This window comes from Cryptomeria japonica, chromosome 1, assembly GCF_030272615.1.
Source record: "Cryptomeria japonica chromosome 1, Sugi_1.0, whole genome shotgun sequence".
Classification (NCBI taxonomy): domain Eukaryota; kingdom Viridiplantae; phylum Streptophyta; class Pinopsida; order Cupressales; family Cupressaceae; genus Cryptomeria; species Cryptomeria japonica.
Genome location: NC_081405.1, coordinates 103,814,420 through 103,841,923, shown reverse-complemented (window position 1 = coordinate 103,841,923; position 27,504 = coordinate 103,814,420). Strand labels below are relative to the sequence as shown.

General features: G+C 36.6%; 1 protein-coding gene across 1 annotated transcript in view; it reads left to right on the top strand.

Moving 5' to 3' along the window:
* Positions 1–26,535, top strand: part of LOC131040643 (homogentisate 1,2-dioxygenase) — a 34,850-nt gene extending 8,315 nt beyond the window's left edge. The window contains exons 3-9 of the mRNA XM_057973597.2: positions 4,238–4,317; positions 20,102–20,269; positions 20,451–20,626; positions 23,870–23,939; positions 24,058–24,212; positions 25,812–25,895; positions 25,992–26,535. Coding sequence (XP_057829580.1) covers positions 4,238–4,317; positions 20,102–20,269; positions 20,451–20,626; positions 23,870–23,939; positions 24,058–24,212; positions 25,812–25,895; positions 25,992–26,213 — 955 coding nt within the window. The 3' untranslated portion in view covers positions 26,214–26,535. The remainder of the gene's footprint in view (positions 1–4,237; positions 4,318–20,101; positions 20,270–20,450; positions 20,627–23,869; positions 23,940–24,057; positions 24,213–25,811; positions 25,896–25,991) is intronic.
* The last annotated feature ends 969 nt before the right edge of the window (positions 26,536–27,504 follow it).

Below are 27,504 nucleotides of genomic sequence, written 5' to 3'. Positions count from 1 at the left end.
AAGTCCGCCCAAGGCTTAGGAGCCATGAAGGAGGTGAGCTTGAAGTCCGCCCAAGTTTGATAGAGACCATGAAGGCGCTAGGCCTAAAGTCCGCCCACCTTAGGAGACCATGGAGGTGCAAGACTTAAAGTCCGCCCAAGGCATAAAGGAAGCCACGAAGGAGTTCTAGACAAAGTCCGCCATACCTCGGAGAGGTTGGCTAAATTCGCCAAAATTTGAAAAAGATAGAAATAAAATTCAGAAAATCAACCTACACATGGAAGGTCAAACAAAGTCAACATGATGTCACAAAATCCACAGAGATTTCAAAATTAAATTCAAAATGAAGAAATATCTAAATAAAAAAAAAGATCCTCAAAAAAAATCCAAAATGGAATGTTTTTTTGAGAATATTGAGGGAATATTAAATTTTTATTAAGATATTAATTCAAAATGGAAAGTTTTTTTTTGAAAGGGAATATTGGAGGATTAATGAATATCTTCGAACTTAAATCAAAATGGAAAGTATGAGTTGGATGATTTTAGGGGTTTTTCTTAAAACTTGTCTACAAATACTTCATTATCAAATTCATTATTACACCAAGAAGTTCAAAATTACTAAGGAGAACTTAGTAAAGTATGTCAGTTTGAAGATCATCTGGAGGAAATTCTAGATATTGCTGGAAGTCGGATAATATTTTGGTAGAAGGCTTACAGATTTCTAGAGAAAGGAATCTTTTCTGAATTTTCTCAATATTTTGGAGAAAAGCCTAGCCAAGTCAGAGGTAAAATTAAAATTGTGAATTTTCTGGATATTTTTCTAGAATTTAATAAATGATTTTGGAGAAAGAAAATTCAACTTTTTTGGCTAAGTATAAAATTTTTTCGAAAGTTTTAACACTTGATGGGGACTTCAACCAGCTTCAAGGCTGAGGGTCTGGAGGTGAAAATTCAACTTTTTTGGCTAAGTATAAATTTTTTTCGAAAGTTTTAACACTTGATGGGGACGTCAACCAGCTTCAAGGCTGAGGGTCCGGAGGTGAAAATTCAATTTTTTTGGCTAAGTATGAAAATTTTCGAAAGTTTTAACACTTGATGGTGACTTCAACCAGCTTCAAGGCTGAGGGCCTGGAGGTGAAAATTCAATTTTTATGGCTAAGTATGAGAGTGGAAAAAATGGAAAATTTTCCAACACTTAGGCATTTCGCGGCCCCGTTTTTTTTTTTCGAAAATCTGCAGAATTTTTTCTAACTTAAATTTTTTATCATTCATCTGCAGGTCTTGAGCACCATGAAGTTCCAGGTGGATAAAGATGCTCCTCCAGAATCAAGGATGACTTCAAAATGGAAGAACGTCGGTGACACCAACCTCGGACACATCAATTTGAGGGAGTTCAAGAAGCGAATGTTTGGCTTGGACAACCTTGTGCCTACCATCATTGCGTGAAAGATGATGAAGAGGGTATTGTACATGCTGCTGGCTTCCTTCCCACCATGCAGTGTAATGAACTAACGGTTGAGTGTGCCAAGCATTACAACCCTGCCAGCAAGGACATCATCGCACCTGACGGGAGGATACTGGCGAACATCAGTGATGAAGCCATTAGAGAGGCCTTCAGGATCCCGGAGTATCACAACATAGTGTATATGGCTAAGGACGAAGCAGACAGTCTGTATCAGGACCACTTGGAGGAGTACGATGCCATCATTAATCATTCCTAGCTGGACAAGCTAAGGAAGGGAGCCTCCAAACTTCAGAGGAAGAGCCTAGCAAGGGCATACTTCAAAGAGGACAAGTTCACAGGCAAGGCTCATCCGGGCGTGAAGATAGCCAAAATTTGGCTAAGTATGGGAAATGCTTCACAAAGAAAATTCCAATTTCCTCAATTATGATGAAGACATGGAGAAATTCTTCTCCAAATGTCAGGATATCGAGAAGGAGGACATGATCATAGCGAATGCCTAAACAGCTTGATCCCATTATTTCATATTTACAAGGGGTTATCTAGAGCTTTTACCCTCCTCCCACGCAACGTAAAATGGCAACTGAAGGCAGGATCATCACAGAAAATACAAATGGAGTTTCAAGCCAAATTCAAAATTGAAGACGGGACCACAGGCAAGGTTCGTCCGAGTATAGAGAGGGCCAAAATTTGGCTAAGTATGAGAAAAACTTCACAAGGGGATTTCTATTCCAAATTCAAGGCATCAAGAAAGAAAAGTTCTCAGACTTGGTGAAAATATGGAAAAGTTAGATAAACTTCCAACTTCTTGAAGGATTTCATCTCCTAAAGAGGACAAGCTCCCAAGCAAAATCAAATGGCGACAAGAAGGAATCAAATTTCCATACTTAGACAATTTCTTGACACAAATTGAAGAATTCAAGGAAGACATCCAACATGTTGAGATGGCGTCTCGTCATCTTTTCGACCAATCAGATTACTCCAAGTCAGCATGTCCAGGTTCAATGAACCTGACTTATCCAGAAGCTTCTAGAAGGGCACACGTCACAATGTAACAACCTTCTATTTTCATAAAAGATTTATTTTTAGCAAGAAGGACAAGTGTCCCAAATGTAATTGGTCGAAAGTAGTATTTTGGGGAAACCCTAATTAGGGTTTGTGATTATCGATCTTGGCCCTTGATCATTATTCGATCTCGGCCATTCATTGATTTTCAAGAAACTATATAAGGTTGCCTCCTCTCATTTGAAAAGGGTGAGGTTTTTGATGTATTGTTGCTTAAGGTCATTTCCAAATAATATATTGCATGTGCACTGCTTTGTAATCTCTATTATTTGAATGATTTGCATGGTTTCAATTGCCTCAACACTTAGTTAAAATTAATCTAGATTTGCTTTCATTGTTGTTAATTTGAATGAAGGATTTGATAAGTATCAATTGATGGTGTATTTCCGCTCATACTTTTGGTAAATGGATGATGTCCATTCTACCGTGCAAAGTTAGTCTGAGCCCATCCCCTGTGCATCCCAACATCTCGATCATAAGCACAACCCATTGAAGATTGCACCGACCTTGTGTAGTTGTCCCTAGTGTGGTGAAGCAAGGTTTGGTTTCTTGAGAGCACCCAGTTGATACCGTCTCCAAAATTCGTAGGATTAAATTAGCCTTCCTGAACCCTATCTCTTTTTTCCCTTTCTTTTGAAAGTCCAAATCCCGGAAAATCCCCCCCCCCAAAAAAAAGAAAGAAGAGCCTAAATTGCTATATCCATCTAAGTCCAGCAGTTCAAGAATACTTGTCAAACGTAAGTCCCCCTTGAAAATTTCAGCATACACTACCCAAGAAGCTATTCCACTAAAGTCGCTTGTTCACACATATAGACCTTGGAATCAGTAGCGATTTTTCAGGAGAGGATAGAATACCTTCGGGTATCCTATCCTAATGTTTGGTAGATGATAAAACAGACACCAACAGGTCCTAACCATCTAAATGTTAGCACTCTTTCCTTATTCTTCTCCTTGGTTTTATTTAGCAGTATTGTTTTTCCAATATAAATGGTCCTGGCCATCTAAAAGTTACCTTTACTATTTCTTATACTCGGCATCATGTAGTAGGACTATTTCTCTGTATCTCATCCCATAATTATCTTTTGCATATCACCACCATCATAAAAATTCATTATATGCTTTTGGCAATGGGTGTTTTTTCCAACTTGTACTATGACCTCAACCTTTTTTTCGAGCAAGCCCATATTTGCTGAATTTCTTCTCAACCGTGGAGCTGATAATTTAATTGGCATAAATTGTTCTAATCTGCCTTGAACAACTGTGCATTTTATCCCAACTGACAAACCTAGGTTGGCTGAGAATAAGGAGAATGAGATGTCTATACCCATGGAAAGGACATGATGATAATGAATGCTTAACAATCTATCTATGTGATTGAAATGGCTTTCTTCTCCATTTTGGTTTTCCATAATGCTTAAGAATTTCTAGTTTTCTTTGTAAATATTGCTTCTATTGTTATGAAGGATATCTCTATAAAAATACATTTTTCAGTATTTATTGAAAGGTTTTTTGTTTTTGAGTTTGTAGTCTATGGCAAGCGATCTCCATGGATTTAATTTGTCTAGGTCTAGCCTCATCATATTATTAATCAAAACCTCTTTATTTGCTATGCTTTGTGACATTTTTTTAAGGCCCATTTCTCCTGAAAAAGTGAAGTAGATGATATGAAAACCTTAATTTTGGTTTCAGAGAATTCTTGTTTTATGCATCTTTCTGGGTTTTTGTTTATAGGTATGCTGCAAATGCATCTATGGAAGGCTGTGCATTTGCAAATGCTGATGGAGACTTTTTGATAGTTCCTCAACAAGGAAGTAAGTGGTATTTTGGATCTTGTCTGTCTTGGATCATAGTTTTGCATTATATTTCATGGGTTGATATCTTTGCAAGGACACACTAGCTGTTCTAATAATTTCATCCGTTGGTGTAATCATTATTGTTGCCAAAATTTGTAGAAGTCCTCATTCAAATAGGATGAGAAGTTAAGTTATTAATATTGAGTTTGATGGTTCTCTGATTCAATCTTTGATCTTTTTTAAGAACTTAACCTGAGCCGAATTTTTGATTAAGAAGCAAATACTGTGAGAGTGCCCATTTTTGGATGCAGCAGAAAAACCATAATATTATAAAATAATTGTTATTCAAATTGTTTAGTTTTCATGCTTCTTCATTTGAATCCATGACGTCCAAATTTAAGACCTTTATTAGTTTCTTTAGATTTTTTGTATTTCTTTATTTCATCCTTAAGATTTGATTATATAATTTCTATGTCTCAAAGAGCAATCTGATAAATAAGAACAAAGTATTTGTGTATCAGTCCTGCTTGTCCAGACTACCTTGTTTTCCTTATAAGTTTTATCTTTCAAGGTTCCATCATTTGAAAAAAAATTGAATGTACGAAAGAGTGATTTCCATTTTTTGGACTTGCTCCTGGTTTTATGTTCTAATTGTATTTACAAGATACCAGGATATGTTTAATGATTTCTTCCTATGCTGTACCATGTTCTGCAAAAGGGTACTTGGAAACATATGAAATTTAAGTAACACCAAGTGGCTATGGCCAGGTTAGGGCATGGTGAAACTTTGGGGAAAACTTATTCTGAAAATGGAAAAGAACTTGGAAGCAGTAATAAATTACTAAATAGTATAAATAACCTAAGTTACCGGTTCGGGTTCGGGTACCGGTTCGGGTTCGAAGAACCCGGTACGCCGGTACGGCAAAATTTTGAAAAGGGGTTTGGGTTCGTTTGGGTTCGTTAGTACAAAAACATGTAAATTATATATATATGCAACCTATAAGCATGAATTAAGATTAGCATGTCACATAGCATCATATAAACAACAAAACCAACATAAACTTGTAATCGTAGCATCATGATCATACCATAACAGCATCATATACATCAAGTCTAATATCAAAATGATAAAATATTCAAGTATCATTGTTTCAACTTTCAACAATTTAAAGTTTGATCATTAAATGGATTCAAACTAAGAACATCCAAGTTTAATTTTTCAAACTGAGGCCCTGGATTTTGCCAGCAACACCCCCAACGAGGTCAAGGGGCAGCGCCCCTTGCGGGGGTCTGGGGGCAGCGCCCCCAACGGGGTCAAGGGGCAGCGCCCCTTGCGGGGGTCTGGGGGCAGTGCCCCCAATGGGGTCAAGGGGTAGAGCCCCTTGCGGGGTTGAGGGGCAGCGCCCCTTGCAGGGTCCCGGGGCAGCGCCCAGGGCGCGCTCCCTGTCGCGGTACAGGGCGGGGTCGAGGGGCAGCGCCCCCGCCGCCAACACCAAATCACAACCTTCAAACCCACACGGAACTCCATGGCGTGCATCAGTTTTCTGTTTTTTTAAAACGTCTAATTTTCTGCTTATTAAGGTTATAACTTTCACTTTTTACAAGGTGGAATTGAAAAAAAAATTAAATTTGCATTGTTTTTTGACTTTACAGGCCGCCCAGCCACCCAGGTTCGACTGGGTCTGCCTGGGTTCAACTGGGTTCGACCCCGGGTTCGACTGGGTTTGACCAGGGTCGAACCCACTCTGGGTTTTTCGAACCCTGGTCGAACCCAGGTCGAACCGGACCCGTACCACAGACCCGGCCGAACCCGGACCCGTACCAGGGGGGCCCAGAGGCGAACCCGGTAACTTAGTAAATAACTATAGAATATGATGCCCACATTTTACACGTGGATATGAAACACAAGCTAAGATTTTTTTTTTTGTTGTTGCATGTGCAATGTCATCACATGCACACCACATAAGAGCAAGGGAAGGAAAAATAATGCGAGTGGGTATTATGAAACCCCTTGTGCACACCCTACAATGATGGTTAACCTAATTAGAGTTTGGTGTCTAAATATGAAACATCTCAAGGGAGGACCTCCATGAAGCACAATCTCCCTCTAGGCTTCTAATTGAGAGTGGGGGTGCTCACACCATCATTGCGTGACCAAACACCTAAAAATAACTGACCCTAACTAATTTGCATTACTGTTCACTTTAATATGTTTAACTAATTTAATCTAGTTTCAAGCACATTAAAATGCAACCCATTTGAACATCTAAATTTGACTAAGAATAAATATCAATTTAAACAAATGTGAATAACTAGTGTTCAACAGCCATAGGAAAGCACACACTAAATTAATACCAATTACTTACATTTAAACATTAACTATAATCTGAGGTTTATAATACTTAACAATAATGAGGAATTAACTTTAAGTGGAATAAGTCGCTACAATAATCAACCTACGGTTATGTTGGAGATTCCCTTAAATTGATTTCCAAAGTTATGATTTACACATTATTTTATCTTATTAAACATATACTCTCACTAAGTTAAATTGATTAATTAAATCACCTTATTAATTAATGGAACCCCATAGGAACTATTAATTAACTAACCTCTACAGTCAACTATTACCCTTCAAGGAATCATTTGCTTAACCAATTAACTAAAATTAAACCTAAGATTTTCTGTTGTTTTATAAAGTGCACATGCTTAGAGGGAAAATTGATTTGTTAAAAACCCACATAAGGGCTTAATCATTCTAGGGCACCCTTGAATCCCTAATCTGATATTTTAAAAAGGCACTCCTATCCTTCACTTGTTACATTCGTTTAGTAACACAAGGGAAGAAGGGGATAAGGACTAAGGGTCTCCTGAAAAGAAGTAATACATTATTTAATTTATAATTTTTAAGTTTGCCTTCCACTTCTACTTTGTTAAAATTATTACATATCCCAAATAAGTAATTATATAATAATATATATTTTATAAATATATAGTAAATAGATTTAAATAGGAGAAACCGTTATTACATTCTACATCTAATTTTCTCTTTTTCTATATATAAAGATGGCATATATGTAGAGACACATTTTTTTGTTTAATTAATTGGATATTTTATTTGATAGTTTGTAAAATTTCTTAGTGTGTATACACACACACACACACTAATGTATGGTGACACATTTTGTTTTTGTTTTACCCCAATGAACATCATAAAAAACATTTTGCACCTTAGACTTGGGGATCAAGCACCACTATGGAGGCCATGCCCCCTACATAGGCTGCTGCTCCCACAATGGGGCTGAACCCCATGGATGGTGGAGTGGCAAAGAGATCCCATGCCCCATAGGCCTGCAGGCTTGTGGGGAGTGGGGGCTCTCCCCTTCCTCATCGCCATTGCATCCAATGCTTCAGCCTTGTGTTGAACTGTATTTTGAATTCTTTTTTTTTTATCTATATATATAGAGAGAGCAACATCCCAAACAAACATTAAGCTAATTATCTATATATATAATTTACACATAAGTACACACATACATACATACATACGTATGTATGCACGTATGTACATACCTACCTGCATACATACACACATACATACATATGTACACATATACATAAGTAGTACATATTGTAATGGTGAAAATTAGGGTTTCCACCATTGGATGTAGTAAAACCACTAATTTTGCTTAGGCACCTATTGACGTGCTTTTTATGATAGCGTCTAACACAGAATAAAGTTTCCCAATGGTCAATTCACTCTCTCTTGATAAAAGTTCAATTGTATGCTTAAGATTGCAATAAGTTCAAACAATCGACTACAAGGTTCCGATTATGCAATGGATGTGACTCAGTTGGCTTGATGTGATATGCCGCTAATCCAAGAGGACTTATGTTTGGATCGTTCTTTCACTTCTTTGTTGTGGTTGGAACTTCATCATCGAAGATAGCAATTCTGTGATGCTTCTGCTTCGAATTTCGAATGAAGTGAATTGGAATGAACTAAAATTAAAGGGGAAAGGGGGCAGTGATATCAATAGATAGTGCTCTAATGGACAAATTCAAATAAACCAAGTTCTGCTTCACCAAGATCAACTACCGGTTCAATCTTTTGAGGATGTTGAAGGATTTTCACATTGAGAAAGTGCTTTTGAATACCCAACACGACGCAATTGAAACGACTATTCTCAATTGAACTTAGCACAAATTTGGTGGCTCAGGCTAACTTTACACTACAACTTATAATCAACAAGATGCAAAAAGTATGAACCATGAAAATTCATCAAACACCATTACATTCTCTATTGAAATCAAAGCACAATTCTACTTCTACTCTAAGTGAGGAAGGTGAAACCATGCAAGTTTTGAAAAATAACTTAAGTGGACACCATCAAAGAACAATGTTTCACTGTTATTATCTCAAAAACTTATCGTAACAATTTCATACAAATCTCCCTCCTTACAAATGAGGGGGGTCACCCCCTTATATAGGCCTCCAGCCTTGATTACATGCAAAAACCCTAATTAGGGTTTTCCCTAAAAGATTCCACACACATAATGCAACAAGGTGGGAATATTCATCAAATGCCCATTATACCCACTAACAACTAATTCCTGCATGCCTAAAATGGTGTCCACTTGTGCATTAAATGCACCATTTTCCACCAAATCTGCCCAATACATCATAAATGGAATAAATATTCCTCCATCCAAAATCACCCATGATGCCATAAATGCACGATCACCTCCCAAATGCGACGGCTACGTGCAAAAAAATATATGCTCCACTACCTCAGCATGTGTTGACCTAGCCGCCACTTGGTCAATTATTCCAGCCATGCATGCGTCATTATGCTGCCATGCGTTCAATAGATTCTCGCCATGCAAGTGGACCTCGCTGTCATTTATAATTTTCCTAGTTGTGCTTCATTAATACAAAATATTCTCTTTGCATGTCGCCAACTCATCCTTTACAAGAATCTTTCCATTTCGAGCTCACAAAAGACATTTTGGAAGATTTTCTTGCCTTAGAAGAATTTTAACAAATTTATCCACTCTTGCAGGAATCCTATTCATCTGGAATTTCAGGAGAGAAAATTCTCTCATTTAGCCAATTTTAACCTTTGCCTTGAAATTTCTCAAACCCTGGCGAACTTTCTTCCTCGTCTGGAATTCCATTCTCCTGGAAGGAAATTCCTTCCTTTTCTGCTTTGGCACCATGATTCCAACTTGGGTGGAATTTCTCTGTTATGGAGGAAGAAAATTCTTCATGCCTTAGCCAATTTTTTTTATTATTTTCAAGAATTTTGTCCTAAAGGAAGGAATTTCCAACACTTAGTCAATTTTCACCTTTTTTCAAGAATTTCTTTATCTTGGGCGCATTTCTTTGCTGAGGAAGGAATTCTTTGAATTCTCAAAGTTTTCTTTCTGAACCTTGATTTTCACGTCGAGCACATTTCGGAATTGGAGAAGAAATTTTGGAAATTTGTTCCTTGGGGAAGGAATTTTTTGTGCTTTTTGAGTTCATCTTGTTCCAAGGAAGCTTTTTCATCAATTTGTCACATTTCCTATTTTAAGCAATTTTTTCAAATTTGAGTTTTGGGGTCCAGGAGAGAAAAAATTCTCTTTCCTATCCAATTTTGTCATTGCCTTGAAATTTCTTCAACATTTGGGCGAATTTTCATGCTTGAGAAGGATTTTTTTAATTCTCTTTCCTGAGGGGATTTTACTTCTGCATTCTTATCCTTGATTTCTTCCTTGCCTTGGAATTCCTTGACTGCTTCCTTGCCTTGGAATCCACCTTCAATCCATCCTTGGGCGGAATTTCACCTTGGAAGGAAAATTCCTTCCTTATCCTTGTCTAGCACTCTACTCTCAAACTTGGGCACTATTTGCTTGCAGTGAAGGAAATTATGGTGTGGAGGAAAATTCCTCCACACCCTGACTCTAGCTCTCTGGCTTCTCCTTGGGCACCAAACACTTGCCTTGGAGGAATTTTTGAAATTTCTTGCTTTTCCTTGATGCCTTGGTTTTGGTGCCCCACTCCTGGATTGGGCGGAAATTAAGCATGATGGAGGAAAAAATTGGTGTGGAGGAAAATTCCTCCACACCACCTTTCTAGCGCCCTCCTTTGCACTTGGGTGGCAAAACACTAGGGTGAAGGAATTTTGGGGGTGGACGAAAAATCCTCCATCACCCCATTTTAGCGCCCATCTCTGCACTAGAGCGCCAACTCACCTTGTGCTGGAAAATTTGCCATGGAGGAAAATTCCTCCATGGCCTCATTTTGGCGCTCACTTGTCCTTGGCATGATTTTAGTAGCTTAGGAATTCTTGCTTGGTTTTTCATCTAGACTTGGCCATTTTTGCCCATTTCCAGATCAGGATGCCATATCTGGAATTGAAGTGGATTTCTTTGCTTGATGTAGAAGATTTTCAATGCTTTCCACTTTTGGAATGGGAATCCATACAACCATTTTTTGATCAATTAGCTTGCTTTTTCAACTTTCCGGATTTAGAAATGTTCAGGAATGCTCAGTCTTCAATGTGTGCCTGTGAAGAACCTGCCAAAAATAGACTTTCCCAAAATAGTAAGTGTTTCAAAATGTTAGGACCAAGGCAAAACAGGTCAGGAAAGCACTTACTAGAAATAGAAGCTGCTAAAAATATTAAGTTTGATTTTTGGCAAAATTAGACCAATCCAGGATGTAGTGAAAATCCCTAAAAAAAAGGAACTTTCTAAAAATAGAAAGTTGCTCGGAATTCGCTCAAATTTCACTGGCGGGCTCCTTGGAGGGCTCTGATTCCAATGCAACGCTCAATTTTTTCAAAACCCTAAAGGAAAGGCCTCAAATCCAAGTCTGAATCAAAACCCTAAAATGGACAAAACAGGATCTAGACTTGGCCAAATTCGCTCAAACGAGCTGCAGACTTGATCAAATTGACCCCCGAACCCGTGCAAAACAAGGAGACTAACGAGACTGCCACGAAAAGACCCAACAAACCAAAAGACTAAGAGGGCCTAGAAAGTAGGGGGTCCCCATTTGCAATGGGGCGATGTGTGAAAACATCACAACAAGACCATCACATTCAAAAGACGGTTGCAATCCAATGGATGTAGTCACAAACCAGCAAGGATTACGACTAAGAATTCTGATTGGATTGCGTTTTTGATGATGTGAATTAAGTAAACCTCTTTTGTAAATCGAATTGCTGAAATTAGGGTAAAAGTGTTGGAAATTGAAGTAGAAGTGCATAAACAATAAGCTACAGTTGCGGGATTGAGCCACAAACTTGGATATGAGTAATGTAAGCAAATTCGGACCTACTCCTTGAGGATCTCCTAAAATGTCGGAACCGTGGTGCTGGTCGCCTTGGTCCTTCGAACTTTTCGCACTCCGAAGGGGGATTGATTCATCACTGTAGATAGTGCTTATTCTGAAGATCGCAACTTCGTACCTGCTTCCTACACACAGAAAGAAGGGGAAATAGGTTGGGAATACGAATTAAACCCCGGTTTAGGAATTAACCTTGAATTAAATATTGCAAATACTGAAATAAATAATGGAAAGATATACCTCAGATCTGCAATTGTTGATGATGATGCTTTGCTTTTTGAATGTAATCACATATGTTGTATGAAAGCATGGACATGACAAAAGCCTAATGACACCCACATGCTTACATATGAATGATGTAATGTTGCCCCACAATGGATGAGTGAAGAATATGTAGCCTTGAAGACCTCTAGAAGTGCTTGATGATGAATGCTTCAATGCTTGAATGATAGATTGCTTGAATATGGATTGGATGGACGCCTTATGATTCTCCTGTGATGATGAAATGAGAGGGGTGGACTTCCTTTTATACTTACCTGTCGAAAACATCTTAATTTTCTGACATAAGCCGACATGGAGATCACATTTCCGCTAGCTCATTGTGATCGTTAAGGGGGGCCAAGGCGCCACGCCCTAGTCCTTCCCCATTTAAGGGCCAAAACAAGGAGGCTATGTGATGTGAAAAGTGGAAATGAGGCTATAATTGAATGGTATGAGCAGAATTAGGTCCTAATCAAGTTTTGGGACACGAATGCTAAGGTGAGGGTCCAAATGCGGTCAAAATTGTAAGGGAGTACAATTTAGGATGCTACACATGCATACACACATCAATCATACATACATACGTATGTACGTACATATGTACATACATATATTCTTTTGAGAATAACAAGAGGTGAAAAGGAAATAACTATACAAAACATAAAAGAAAATCAATTATTGACAATCTATACTTTTCTTTCCTTTTAACTAAAATGGTAAACAAGCAAAATAGAGATTTTTACATACAACCTCATTTTACAACCATCAAATGACAACTTTGGTAAATAGAGATTTTGATAAGGAATCTATTCATAGATAGATCTTTACAAAATATTCATTTTCTTAAATAACATACATTTGAATGAATGAATGAATGAATTTTAACGACGTTCATGAGACCAAGCAGTCTAAGGGACCAAGGCACATAACGTTAACACATTTTCAAGTTCCTTTCAATATTGGCTCTTCTATTATGAATCTTGATCAAGAAACTAGTGGTTTTGTGAATCCTTGCATCCTCAAATAGCTCATTCAAACTGCCCACCTTCAAATTATTTCCAAATTGAAAATGAGTATCCTCATACGCTGCACATTCAATGATAAAGTGCCATTTAGTTTCAACTGCCCCCTTTGCTACAGAAAATGCAAGTTCTTCCAACTCTTCCTTAGGGTTTGTCCATCTACTTATCTGTCATCTAAGATTATAAGAACCGGTCCTCAATTGTGCAACTAAAATTTTAGCCTTAATTGTAGCCCTCAAATAAGCTTTTTCATCATGTTTCCATGCAGGGTTGAACTCTTTGACATAGTGCATTTTTTCCGGCCAATCTCTTTTGTCCACATGGCAGTCTTGGATTTTTCCAACATAAACTTTTTTATCTCTTTATTAGTGTTGGGACATCTTGCAAATTGGGTTGAACTCTTTGACATAGTGCATTTTTTTGGCCAATCTCTTTTGTCCACATGGCAGTCTTGAATTTTTCCAACATAAACCTTTTTATCTCTTTATTAGTGGTGGGACATCTTGCAAATTAATGTCCCATTTTCTCATCCACTTGCTATTCTTCTTGATCCAAGTCTTCTCCCTATAGTCTAATTCCTCCTCAACAACCATTTTGGGCTAGTGATGCTTATCCATGTTTTCAACCTTTTTTAAGTAGCTTAGCTAATGAATTATCATTGATGCTTCATTGAAAACATTCCCACTTCAATCAAAAGGATCTCATAGGGGATTGTTGATTTGACTTTGAGACTACTAGTGATTTAATGTTTCTAGAATCTTTCTAATTGCCGCCACTTGTGGCCTGACATGCTACTCCCCCAAACATCACAACCCTAGAGGACAACCAAGATGACCAACAAACCAAAAAAGCATTTTCTTGGTTTTACAATCCCATAACACCACATTCCTACACCTATTTTGAAGTAGGCAAGAAGCTCTACATCCTCCTTGTATCCTTTTTATTTTGTAAGTCTCTCAACTGAGCCTATTTTGAGAATCAATTCCTAGGTACTTGTATTCTTTCACTATCTCCAACAAGCTTCTCTCAAAGATAAAGTTAACCTATTGCTTCTTCCTTTTCAAAGAAAAATCACGACTTAGGTATTTTTGGTTTCATTTGCATAGCAATCTCTTGTCAAAAGAGTTCTATAGACTTCAAATGCTCTCTCAAACCATGGACAATTTTTGCTATTAGAATAAGATCATCCGCATACAAAAGTAACTTCACCACCTAACTCGCCAAGTGGATCCCCTCTCCAATAATTTTGTTTAACCTTCTCCAAGTTTATCAATATATAAACCAAACAATGTGGGGGATAGAAGACACCCCTATTTGACTCCAATGTTGCTACCAAAGTATTCAAACATAATAATATTGATTTAAGCTCTAGCCTGCTCATAAAGCTTATGAACTCCATTTGTAGATAGATCTTCTTAACACACAAAGCATCACTACATTGACTTGTTTCTTAAATAAATTCTTAATAACCGAAATATTGAAGATGAAGAATGCCATCTCAATGGCAAGGTATTTTCCAAGTGAATCCACCAAACTTGCAAATAAACAAGAAACTTCCATGTAGGCAATTGGAGCTCACCTTCCAACCATAGGGCTTTCTCTCAAGCACACCCCTGAACCAGGAGGCAGGAAACCTAAGTAACCTGCACACACAAGATAAGAAACAAAGATAGACATATTTGTTCAACACAACTCACAAAACATAACTCCCACTAAACCCAAGGGATTTACAACACATGAATTTTCCTCAAGATTCAAAATGGAGATGAGGGGACAATTGTCCAACAATGGGGAAAATAACTACACAAATACAATATTTTCACCACATATATCCATTTCTCAAAAGATTTGCCAGTCTTCCTTCTTCCACATACTCATCAATATACAAACCCTTTTCCCATCTAATAAACAAATAAATAAGGGTATTGTTGACCACGGTGTTAGCACTACCAATGGCAGGAGGTTTAAGGTTATAACTCCTCTCTTGAAAAGTGAGAATTCACTCCAAGGTTCCTTTAGGCTAGGTCATAGCCGTGCATGTTTTCACTCAATTATTTTATGTGGTTATTTGTTTAAAGGGCATATCCTAGTTCTAACTTAGTTTTAGTGGGATACAATGCCAATTTTCTCAAAAAGAATGAATTTGCAAGGCAAAAGATGTAGATTTCCAATTTTACAACACTTGCAACATTAATTTGAAACAAAAGCTTGTTAAACTAACAACCTAATCTAACATGAATTTTCAAAAAGATCAAAATAGATAGGGTGACAAGAAATTAAATTGAAATCTATTCTATTCGGACAATGAAAACAATGCAATCACGTTACTACAGAGATGATTAGACTGAATTTCACAAAACCATTAACGTATAAATTATATTTGAGAATTCATATATTTATTAGAGCAATCATCCGAGGAATATCACAATAACACAAATATTCAAGTTTCATCAAAAATCACTATGCCATACCAATGCATTGCAGCAAGATGAAACCATACGAAGCACGCAAGATCAAGATTCAACCAGGTCATGCAATTCAAGCAAAGTAATTACGAAGCTATCAATACCAAGTGATCAATCAACACCAATATATAAACCACAAATGCTTGAATTTGATTAATTTTCAAAATTCACAAGTTCAACAACATAATACACTGAAATTGCAGCACATTTGCCTATTGTTTGTGCATAAAGAGTTTCTAACCCTAAGAATGTAAAATAAACATTCTTAAATGGAGTTTACAATAAGAATTTGCCAACCCATAGCTAGGTGTTGAGACATGGACCAGCTAGGACTCGAACCTAGGACCTTCCATACACTGCTGGAGTGCTCTACCATTGAGCTATTGGCCCTCTTGGACCAGTCCATCGTCAGTCCGGGTGTGGCTTATTTCCAACACCAACACCCCCCCTTAAGCCACACTTCTCATGTGCTTGGGGCTCCTAGCCTGGACCTGGCTTTGATACCATGTTGAGACATGGACCAGCTAGGACTCGAACCTAGGACCTTCCATATGCTGCTGGAGTGCTCTACCACTGAGCTACTGGTCCTCTTGGACCAGTCCATCGTCGGTCCGGGTGTGGCTTATTTCCAACACCAACACTAGGGACCTAGGGTTTTTGGTGCAATAACTAGGCATTTAAAATGCTTGAACTGAAATGAAATTGGAATTAAACTATTGTCTAACTTATTCCCAACTGATCTTAACCTCTGCCATGCCTCATGCAAGAGGTTGGCGTATTATTTTGTAGATGCAAAAAGCAAAATCTGGCCCAAAACTTGCAGCCAAACTAGCGTTTCAGCACGAGGAAAGTATGGCATGAATTATGGACCTAGAAATGCCTCCCACGTGGCCCTATTTTCATGCCATGAGACTGGAGTTCGATGTGAAGCTGTAGCTGGGAGTTGTGCGAAAATCCAAGAGATCCACACTCAAACTTGTCTTCAAACCGCTACCTCTCACCAAAACACGTGGGAAAAACACTAAGTGCAATTGAGCACTTAGAGTTTTTTTGAAATCTGATTCAAGTCATCAAAACTTATGCAACAAATGCTAGTGAACTTCATTTCATAACTAAGCTTGCTTAAAACATTAATCATGAATTTGCTACTACCTTTGGGAATGCCTTATTGAAGGCATTAACAATTGCATTCAACTCCTCTAGATCAGGGGTTTTGGTATATTTGAACTTGATGGCCTGATCTTTCCCAACCTTTTCAATTTCTTCATCTCCTTGAGCTAAGGGAGTTCTACCTACATATTTGTCGATTCACCTTTATTCAACACCATTTGGTTGATGCTTTCCTTAGTACAATGCCTATGCAAACTGTAGACACCTAAAAATGTCTCATCACTAACACGCTAATTATTCGTCCTAATTAATTAAATAATTATTTAATTAATCAAATTTTTGTTCTTCTAAACTAATTTAATCATCACATTTCATCAGTTCTAACTTCTAATTATTCAATTTCCCTCCAATTGCTTAATCATGCAACCTCCCTTTTTTAAATATTAATTAAATAATTTTATTATTTAATTAATTTCAAATTAATACCTTCAATTAAATAATCTTTATTATTTAATTAAATTCAATTTTTAGTCTTCCTTAAATAATTTCTTTAAGTTATTTAATTATCTAACTCATTCTTTTCAAAATTCAAAAATTCAAAATTCCCCAAATGCTAATTTCAATTAATTTCAATAAAATGTGCATATTTCATTTCATATTTTCGAGAATCCAAATTCAAATCAAATGTAACTGAAATTTGAATTTCAAGTCAATTTCCTATAGAACATGTCAAAATCCTAACGGGCGCTGACTTTCAGTCTAACTGTCAATCACATTTTTCTGACTAGGCAATCAAATCAGTCATCTAATCAGTTAACTCAGTTAACTCCTCTATCACCTTTTCTAACTCCAAATCAGCTTTTCTGAACAGACTTGTCTATTCAGTTCATTGATCAATCTATTCAGTCAACTCATCAATCAAATGAGTTCAACTTTCAATCAGTTCTGTCTCAACTGATCTCAACCATTGATCGAATCTGTTCTTGTATCAATCTCGACCGTTCAAATCTCCTCTCTAAAATCTATAAATTGAGCTTCATTCTCCCATTTTCAATAACCACTATCTTCAAAATTATTGTGTCAATCTTATGCGGGATTTCCAGCACAACACTAAGAGCCATGCAACCATGATAATGCAGAAGAGCAATGGAAGCCAATTGGATCAACGAAGGGAGTTTAATGCTTAGTTTCATTATTCTGTTGATTTGATTACATTCTATTGTCATTTATGGATTTAGCTAATTAGAATTTGAGTTCCAGTGGTTAGCTCATCTATTCTAGTTAATTATGCCCGAATTTCCCATAAAACACAAACTATCTTTGAACTCCTATACAATGGCATTGGCTTTGTGCATTTTGATCTCTATTTCCAAGAATGTGCATGAAAATGCTGCTATAAACTCTTCTATTCTCAATAGGACTGTAGTTGCAGCCTCATAATTTTTAATATGTTATCTTTAGATTTCTTGAAGGCAGTGACAATCATCTTGATAGCCTTTAGCCATTCTCTTGTCATACCCTTATTTGATTCATCTAATATTGCAGCTTGGAGTAGCAAATCTGCGTTAGTAGCCTTTGTTATGCCTGAGATGGGGATGTAATCTTCCCACATGAGAATACTCTCTTCTATACTTGTTTCACCATCTTCTCCTGACAACATTTGGTGCAAAAGATTCAATTGCTTAGTGATCGAATGATATATCTTTATTGACTTGTTAGTTGTTTCTTCTCCCAAGGTTACAATCTCTTGTCTGCACTGTATGGTAGCTGGTAGGAAACCATCTGCATCATGAAGCCTCGTCTTTGGATTTTTTGCATCTTGGAGACTGGAGGTAGGGGCAACAGAGTCCATAGGTCCTAGAAGGTCATTGATATACTTCTTGAGCTCCTCAATTTGAGTTTTGAGATCCTCTTTTGTCCTCTCATCCTTTTGCATTCTTCTAAATATTTCATCTATTTCCTATTGCAAAGAATGCTTCTCTCCTGCCCTTGTTTGTAACCCAAGGTCAATTTCTTGCACTTGGTAGTCTCCTATTTGCATCTCTTCTTTGGACTCGTCCACTAAAGGGCCAGCTATCTGGGCTCGTTGATGACCTTGTGCATCAATTGTTATTAGGTGTCTTAAATGTTTCCTCTAAGATGGCAAAGTCTTCCTCTCTCATCTCTATATATCTTAGTCATGGCAGCTTCGCTGAAGGAGACTTTTGTATAGGTGTACGTCTAATGAGCATGTTGTATTCAGCTACCTAATGGTAAAGATGCTAATATTTGTGTAACCATGTTAAGTGTCACTATCTAATCTCTTACCTATTTTGTCTCTTCATGTCCATTCATGTCCCCATTCGATATCATTGTTGCTGAGATTTTCAACCATACTTGCCACATTAATCGAAACAATACATTACGATGAACATCAGCTTCCAAATCATGGTGTAGCATAATAACCTTGTGAAACAATCTTGCACAATGTTCATGACATATTTACTCTAAGGGGCTGAATATGATATTGCATGGTGAAGAATACAGAAAATAAAAAGGTAGCTTGAAATTCATCAAATCTAACATAGAGAGTAGGTGAGTCTTGCATAGTGTAGGGAATCAACTATGAAACAGCCCCTTGCTATGTTATTACAATAGTCTGCAAGAAAAGGAGAACAAGTCACTCTCATTTCCTGAACCAACAGTGCTGCTGTCAGACAAGTGCCAGGTGAATTCTGTCAAGAGAATGATCTTGCGTAAGAGGCCCTGACTGCTTAATCCAAGATGAATGTTAGGAACTTCTCGTTGAAACCTTGTACCAACTGAATTTATTTAAGCTATTGTCACAAAAACTTGTGAAGGGGTATGCTAACTCGTAAGGCTATCATTTTCAACTACCAGCAACTGTCATGACGCCTTGCAATATAACTGATATGCCAATGCCCTAAATCCTCTTGAACTGGGGATGTTTGGGAATTGAATCAAGGAATTTTTTGAAAACTTGATAAGGTAATAGGAGGCTCAACAAAATAGCTGCTTGGCTTTCTAAATTGCTTGACGAGTGAAGATATAGGCAGTAGTTTAGTAGTCTTTCCTAAATGTAAAATCTGTTTGACCCCCAGCTTGGATTGCCTTCTCTCCAAACTGTTCAAAAGGAAGCACAGTTAAAATTGGCAGTAGCTTTGCTAACTTTGGCTTTGATACCACATTAAAATTTTCATGGACCAGCTAGGAGTTGAAACTGGGACCTCCCATTCACTGCTTGCTAGGGTGCTCTACCACTGAGCTACTAGCTCTCTTGGTGAGCAGTCCATATTTGGTTTAGGTGGCCCATTTTCCAACAAAACTGGATAAATAAACATACAAAACAACTGTGGTAAGTGGAGGTTCATAGAAGTTGTACTTGGTGCATGTTTCTCAGTACAAAAACTTGTGGTAGTTATGTATATGGTTTTTCTGTTAAACTCATTAGAAACTGAAGTGATGATAATCTCTAGATCAACCCTTCTAAATGTCACATATATAGAGATGATACATTTAATTTGTTCTTTTATTCAGGACTGCTCAAAATTTATGCAAAAGTAGATTCATTTTTAATTTCAACTGACTAATTCTATCATGAATTCCAGGATTATGGATAACGACAGAATTGGGAAGATTGCAGGTATCTCCAGGTGAAATAGTTGTTTTGCAACAAGGTTTCCGGTATTCTGTTGATCTACCAGATGGGCCCTCACGGGGGTATGTTGTAGAGGTTTTTGGTGGCCATTTCCAACTTCCTGACCTTGGTCCAATTGGTATGCAAATTTATCCAATGCAAATACTTTTGGGGATTTTACAATGATACTGTGGAAAGAATATATGAGTTTTCTGAAGGCGATAGTTCAAGATTTTGGTTGCTGGCAACCTGGCACTATAACATTCTAGTATTCTTCTATAAAATTCAAGTTGAAATAATTTGTACATTTTTGTGGATAGGTGCAAATGGACTTGCTTCCCCACCTGACTTTTTGACCCCTACAGCATGGTTTGAGGATAAAGAATATCCTGGCTACACTATTGTCCACAAGTTTGGAGGTTCACTGTTTACTGCAAAACAGGATTTCTCTCCGTTCAATGTTGTTGCATGGCATGGCAGTTATGCTCCTTACAAGGTATGTGCTAGCAAACTGTGGGCTTGTTTATACTTCGCAACTAACAAGTGTATATTGAATTTTGAGACATTTGGCACATAAGATTGAAATATTTCAATTGATATTAGCCCATTTGGTTGAAGTATTCAATCAATATGAGTCTATCATCTGCTTTTTAGTTTATTTATTTTTAGTTCACTCTTGGCCATGAAAAGTGCATCCATACCTTGGGCAGGCTATTAAGGTTCTATTTGCATCCTTAAAATGGAATATTTGAAGGCATGAACTCATTGTAAACTGGGGTTGGGGATATAAGATGGATAAAATATGTTCCATTCAATTGGTAATATGCAATAAATTACAGTAGCTGGTTGGCATAAGCTACATATGTGTACATGTGTATAATATGGGCTGAGCTAGTAGCTAAAAGCAATTAATGGGATCAAGACACAACATATTGCCAAGTTTCAGTCTTTGCTAATAACTTGCTTAACAATTGCAAGTATGATCATATTTGAAAATTTATAGCATTCTTCTAAACTGCTCAAATGGTTAAAACTTAAAATGATAAGGGCTCAATAAAAGGATGACATTACCTGGAAGAGAAGAAGCCTATAATTTTTCTTCTTCTGACTGGTTTGTTTACCAATATTTGTTATTAATTGTTGCTGTCTGTGACAGAAACTTCTCCTTGATCTCCTTATAGTCAAAATGTGGCATTGCTTCTGATTGATATGTAGGATCTTGTAGCTTTTTAATAACAGAATTTATAAAATATTCCTCTCCAAAAATTCATTTAGTCTTATAAGTCTGATTGACATTGCCAGTGGCTTCCATTTATTGGCTGTGCATCAGTTATCTCATATTCTCAAGTCTACTCTTAAAACTAGAATTGTTATGTTTAATGAATGTAATACTTGTCTTACAACTACAAATTTTTTCAGGATACTGATTTATTGTTGAAACTTGAAAATTCATAAGAAAAACTATCATGAATAAGGTTTGAATGATCAGTCACTTATATGCTGAAAGATGAAGTAGGCACTTATCAACTTGAAGGGTAATACTGCATTGTTATCAGTCTGCAAAAATGATTATTATCCAAAATTATGGACAATTTAAACAGAAATCTAACAGCCAGGAGCCTTAAAAATGTGATCATGGTTGGTGTGTTAGAAAAGAAGTGTTTTTCTCATCGTAACAATTGATGAGTGTTTTCTTTTTGAGGAAATTTAATAGGATACATCTCTGGTCTAGTACAATTTTCTCTATGTCTTATGACCTACTTGGGTCATATCAGGATACAGAAACACATATTGAATCTTGTGTCATATGCAATGTATGGTATACTAGATTCATGGAATACTGTATTGTGGTTGTGGGGGTTGGGCTTGAGGAAAAGTAGTGTGGAGGAGGAGAACTAGTAGCAAAGTCATTAACATGTGCCACGAATGGGGAGGTATATAAGGATAGAGTGGTTCTGATAATGAATAAGTGGTTTGGAGCTCTTTAGATAGACTGCAGCTATAGTTATTCAATCAATCATTTTCCTGTTTAGGTAACTGCAGCCTTTACCTTTTCAGGATACTGGCAGCATTTTCAGTTTCTCTGCCGCTTGCATGTTTGTATCTTTTTTCTTCCACCTCTCCTCTCTCAAGATCTCCCCAATCTTCATGTCTTCTGTTTCCAGCTAGTACTTGTCTCATTTATCCCCCTCCCTCTTCTCCCTTTATTACTTTCTATCTCATTTCTGTTAATTTTTCAATAAATTTCTACCTACATTCCCTTACTCATTTCCAAATAAAATTCTTTTATACCTTTAACATTGATTCTTTTCCTTGCTTATTCCGAATTTTTAATTATTTAACTCCATAAAACCTCATCTTCTTCTTGTGTTTCTTACCCACTGAACCTTGCTCTTTCATTTCCTTTTCTTTTTTTTTGTTATTTTCAATATTTAACTATTTAATTTTTTCCTACCTACCTTCTCTTATGATGAAGTATCTAATTTTATCTCACACCTACCACTAACCATTTCCAAAGATTTTAAATATTATTTTTCTTTCTCATTTCCAATGTGTACAAGCCTTCTTGTAAGTTAAATCTGCAACCCACCCTTCATATTGCCTTATCCTAATGATGGTTCCTGGAAGGTGTACTGAAATGTTGATGTAAACAAAATTCAGACTGTTGACTCCAGAATCATTTCAATCATTTTCATGGACTGAAAACCTTATGTTTATTATAGCATTTTCAGTTGTTTATCCCAAATATATAGCAAACTTGCCTTGTGAAATCGGAAATATTTCAGAGGCTATGATAGAAAATACTGAACCATTGAGAGACATACTTGAGGAATGAGGATACAATCGGTCTAAGATTGGGGTCTTGCTGTAATTTCAAAACAAACAGCACCTTTCAAAAGTGACGTGGTAATGTTAAGCTTGATGTTTACTGAAGATAAGGTCAATTTTTTATGTCCCAGCATCCAGCAATTTCTTTTGAAGAAGTTTTAGATTGGACATATTTTGCAGTTCAAGAAGGAATGTTCAAGAACATATAATATAGGGTGAAAGTAGGTTGCCATTGAATATAGTCTGTTATGACTGATATGGAAAGGTCCAGAGAACATTGTTTGGAATCTACTCAGTAGTCCTAGGCATCATATTTAATCCACAATTTGGTGCCAAATTGTTACAGTATCAGTTGCATTGTCCCTCATTGTGGTTTTATCACAGAAGTTGATGCCCATGCTCCCTACAGGAAGGATATGCCTGGATTAAAATATAGAGAAAAAATTTTCAGAATTTTTTGATTAGATTGTTTTTTTATTCTGCTTGTTTAAAAGTAACCTCTTTTAACTAATTCTTATGCTCCATGCTCAGTTGAAGTTAGAATTGCTTCGAATCCAATGCTGTAATAGTTTTCTGCATAAAATGTTATTAATAGCTTAATCCAAATAAAAAGCATCCATCCATATAAATGTTTCTTTTTCTATGGAAAAATGATTAGAGAAGTTTCTTCTCAACAGCCAGTTTTTTACGTACATTCAATATAATAAGGTTGTGACTTAAACAAATATCAGTTAAGATTGCTTACCTTTTTTCTCCTGGTTCTTCTTCTGACTAGTCCTTGCCTTTAATTTGAATAATGATGTTGTATATGTAAGAGTTAGTCTCCTTTTTATCTCACATCGTTCCGTTGAATTCCATCTCTAGAATTGAGTTAAAAAATTCAAACTAATATTTTGTAAACATTTTGTAGTATGATCTGGAGAAATTCTGTCCTTTCAATACTGTTTTATTTGATCATGGCGATCCATCCATCAACACAGGTACTTAGCTTTCTTGCAAGTTGAGAGAATATATGTAACTAGTTTATATTCCCAACCTCAGGTAGCTTATGTTATTCTAAATTGTTTCAAATTCTGATGCATGCCATTGGGATTGCAGTTCTCACAGTACCATCAGATAAGCCAGGAGTAGCTGTGGTTGATTTTGTTATTTTTCCACCACGTTGGGTGGTAGCAGAGCACACCTTCCGTCCTCCATATTACCATCGTAACTGTATGAGTGAATTTATGGGCCTGATCTATGGTAATTATGAGGTAGGTGGACTCTTCAGTAATTACATTCTTTTCAATTCTTGACAGGTGAAAATGCTAGGGATGCTGTAGCTCTTTGAAAACCATCATTCTGATTTTTCAGTTTTTGTGAAGTGTTTCGAATGTTTCTTTGACAAATTTGGTTTGCCAGTTTTGCCTTTCAAATAGAGAATGTAGTGTGATAAATGTTATTTTTTTCTGCATGTTTCACATTTGCTACTGTTTATATTAAGAAACATATTTTAATTATAGCTTCTGATATTAGAAAATCAATGTATAAATTCCAATTGAACACATCTAATTATTATGATATCAACAAGTGTGGCTTGTGGATGCCATGTTGAAATCACCGAAGAAGAGGGCAAATATAATGTTATCCCTAACTGCATGACACAGATATGGTATTTAGAATGGAAGTAGATAAGTGAGAAGAATGTGGGGACATGAGAAAATACGAAGTTATCCTAATAACAACATGAATATGGTGATTGTAATGGAAGTAGATAGGTGTAAAGAACGTGGGGAGATGAGTTGATGGGTGAAAATTGAAATGATATAATGGAAGCAAGAAGAATACGAGGAGATGAGATATGATGGGTAAAATCAAGAGAGCAACATACTATAAAGAGCTTTTCATCTATAAGTGTTTTCCACAGGCTTAGTGCTTTTTAAAGGGGAGTTGACTAGACAACCATCAATGAAATGCATAAGAAGTGGCTAGTAAACTTAAGTTTGTATTATTCACACGAATGTAAATCAGAATCATTAATATTTTTCTATTAATTCTTTCTTATATTAGTCAATGTATTTTTCTAAATTAATGAAATATTCTAGGTTTGGACCAGTAGGCAATTGAGTGATCAAATCACTTAACATATTAATAGGACTAGATGAATAAATACAAGGCTTTACCAACCGATCATGTCATATTGCGATTTTTTCTCTTTTTATCGAGTATATTATGTACTAGAATTCCTTAGGGGAATCCACCCCAATATCTTTGGGTTTTAACTTCTATGTTCTCTAGAATGTTTGTGGGCATTTCATTTATGTCAATTGTAGAATATTGCCCTCAACTCTTACATGGTATCAAAACCCAAGGTTCAAGATACTTGGGTCTATGCTTTTATAGTAATTTCTTACAATCAATTAAAAAATATTATTTGTAAGTAGTTTTACCATGAGAAAAGGTTTATATGCATGTTTTTTTTTAATAATTGTTTTTATTAAAATGGGAAATGTCTCTTGCAAAATGCTTAATGCATGGCCTGCCTCAAAGAAGGATTCTATGAATATTATATGCAACTTAGTGACAGCTAATTTGCAGTAGATTCTAGTCAGTAACCATTGAGTTCACAAAGAATGGTTACACAATGTTCTGAAATTTACATTTCATAGCCTGCAGTTGAAATTCTCACTAAGCATTTCTTCAGCTACCTCCAAAATTTATGTTTCCTAGCCTACCATTGAAAAGCTCACTAAGCACTTCTTCTGCAACCTTCAAAGTTTGTTGTTACTTTTGCCATGGAAACTACTTTTTCTGTTTTTTCTTCAGTGTCAATTTTTATAAGGTATATAAAATAACATGTATGTGTATCTCAGGCTAAAGCAGACGGATTTGTAGCTGGCGCTGCAAGCTTGCATAGCTGCATGACTCCGCATGGACCAGATACTAGTACTTTTGAGGTGGGATCCTCTGTAGTTTTTCTAATGTAATGCATCATACGTTTTTCCTGGCAGATTATAACTTAATTATATTCTACATTTTTTGGGTGATTTTAGGCAACAATAGCAGGAGGAAATGATGCAAAGCCAACCAAAATAAAAGATACGATGGCCTTCATGTTTGAATCTTCTCTGATACCTAGAATCACACCATGGGCTCTGAACTCTCCACATAGAGATCATGATTATTACAAGTGTTGGATTGGTCTCAAGTCCCATTTCAATCATGAAAATGCCACTGAGGATGTGCAGCCTGCAAATGGGTCATTAGACAGTTGACAGTTATGAAATGGGTACATTGGCGAGGCTGCATGTAAATATGTGTATTAGAGCGCTCTGTTAGCTCATTCCCATCTATATTTAGGATATAATTTGATGATTGCCCATATATTATTCGTAGCATAGATTGGAATGGTGTTGCTGACCTCGTGGGAGGTAATAGCAGATTATTGTCTGAAATATGGCTTCAGCATTCTCTTAGGAACAAAGAATGCTGCTTAATACAACGACCTACAGTATTTAGATATCAAATGGCATGCCGTATTTGGCTATCTTCTTGATAGATATCAATGATATAAACTCCAAATATTTTTTGGGTGAAGATTGCCTTAAGAATATTTTGGCATTGCTTGGGTTTTGGATGTGTACGCTATGTACTTTTTGTCACTTCATACACCATTCGTCTTTTTCATATTTTCTAGGCAATGTTAGCATTAAAACCTCACATTTCTCCCCATATGCTTTGGGTGGATTTGCTTAAGTATGGTCCTCACCTCATCCAGCCCAATTTAACTTTTTGTTAGTTAATGGGAATGACACCAAACCAAAATATGGAATTTTGTTCCAAAGGTCTACCACAAGTTAATGAATCCAAAAGTCCCCCATAGTGTGTAGATAGGTGCTTTGACCTTCTTATGTTGTAAATTCTCTTTATATTATAAAATAATAGTATAATTGTTTACTATGTTGGTCACAACCCTTATGAGCAATCCACTACCACCTATCTAGCATGCTTCGTAGATGTATGGCATAATGCCAATGATGTCACCAAAGTTTTCTTTCTCCTCTTTTGTCAAGGCCCAACATGTGCAAATGTTGATGGCCAACTCATGTTGATGGTTCATTTGGAAAATTATAGTGATCCCAAGGTTGTGGTTTAACAATAGGCATCATTTAAAGTGTTAGTTGTTTCGTTGTCTTAGGCTTTTTTGGACCAAATTGTTAAACCCTTAAGAGTGACTTAAATATCACAAGTCAAACAATGTTTACTCGACACAACCCGTTAAGTTGTCTTGCATTGAGCTTGATCTCATCAAAGGCTTTAAAGAGATTTCCCTCCTTTGGCACATGTCAACCTGAAATTGACATTGACCTCTAGTTTCTCTCTTATCATTAAGAAAGAAGAGGATTGTATCAATTAAATACAAGAAAGTAGCCACAATATCTAAAAACCCTAAATAAGGGGTGGGAATGTCAAGCCCTAATATGTTGTAGCAAATGTTCAAACCACTTGACCCTAGGGATTTTGTGTTTTTTTTTCCATTTTTCTAATTCAAACTTAAGTTATAAT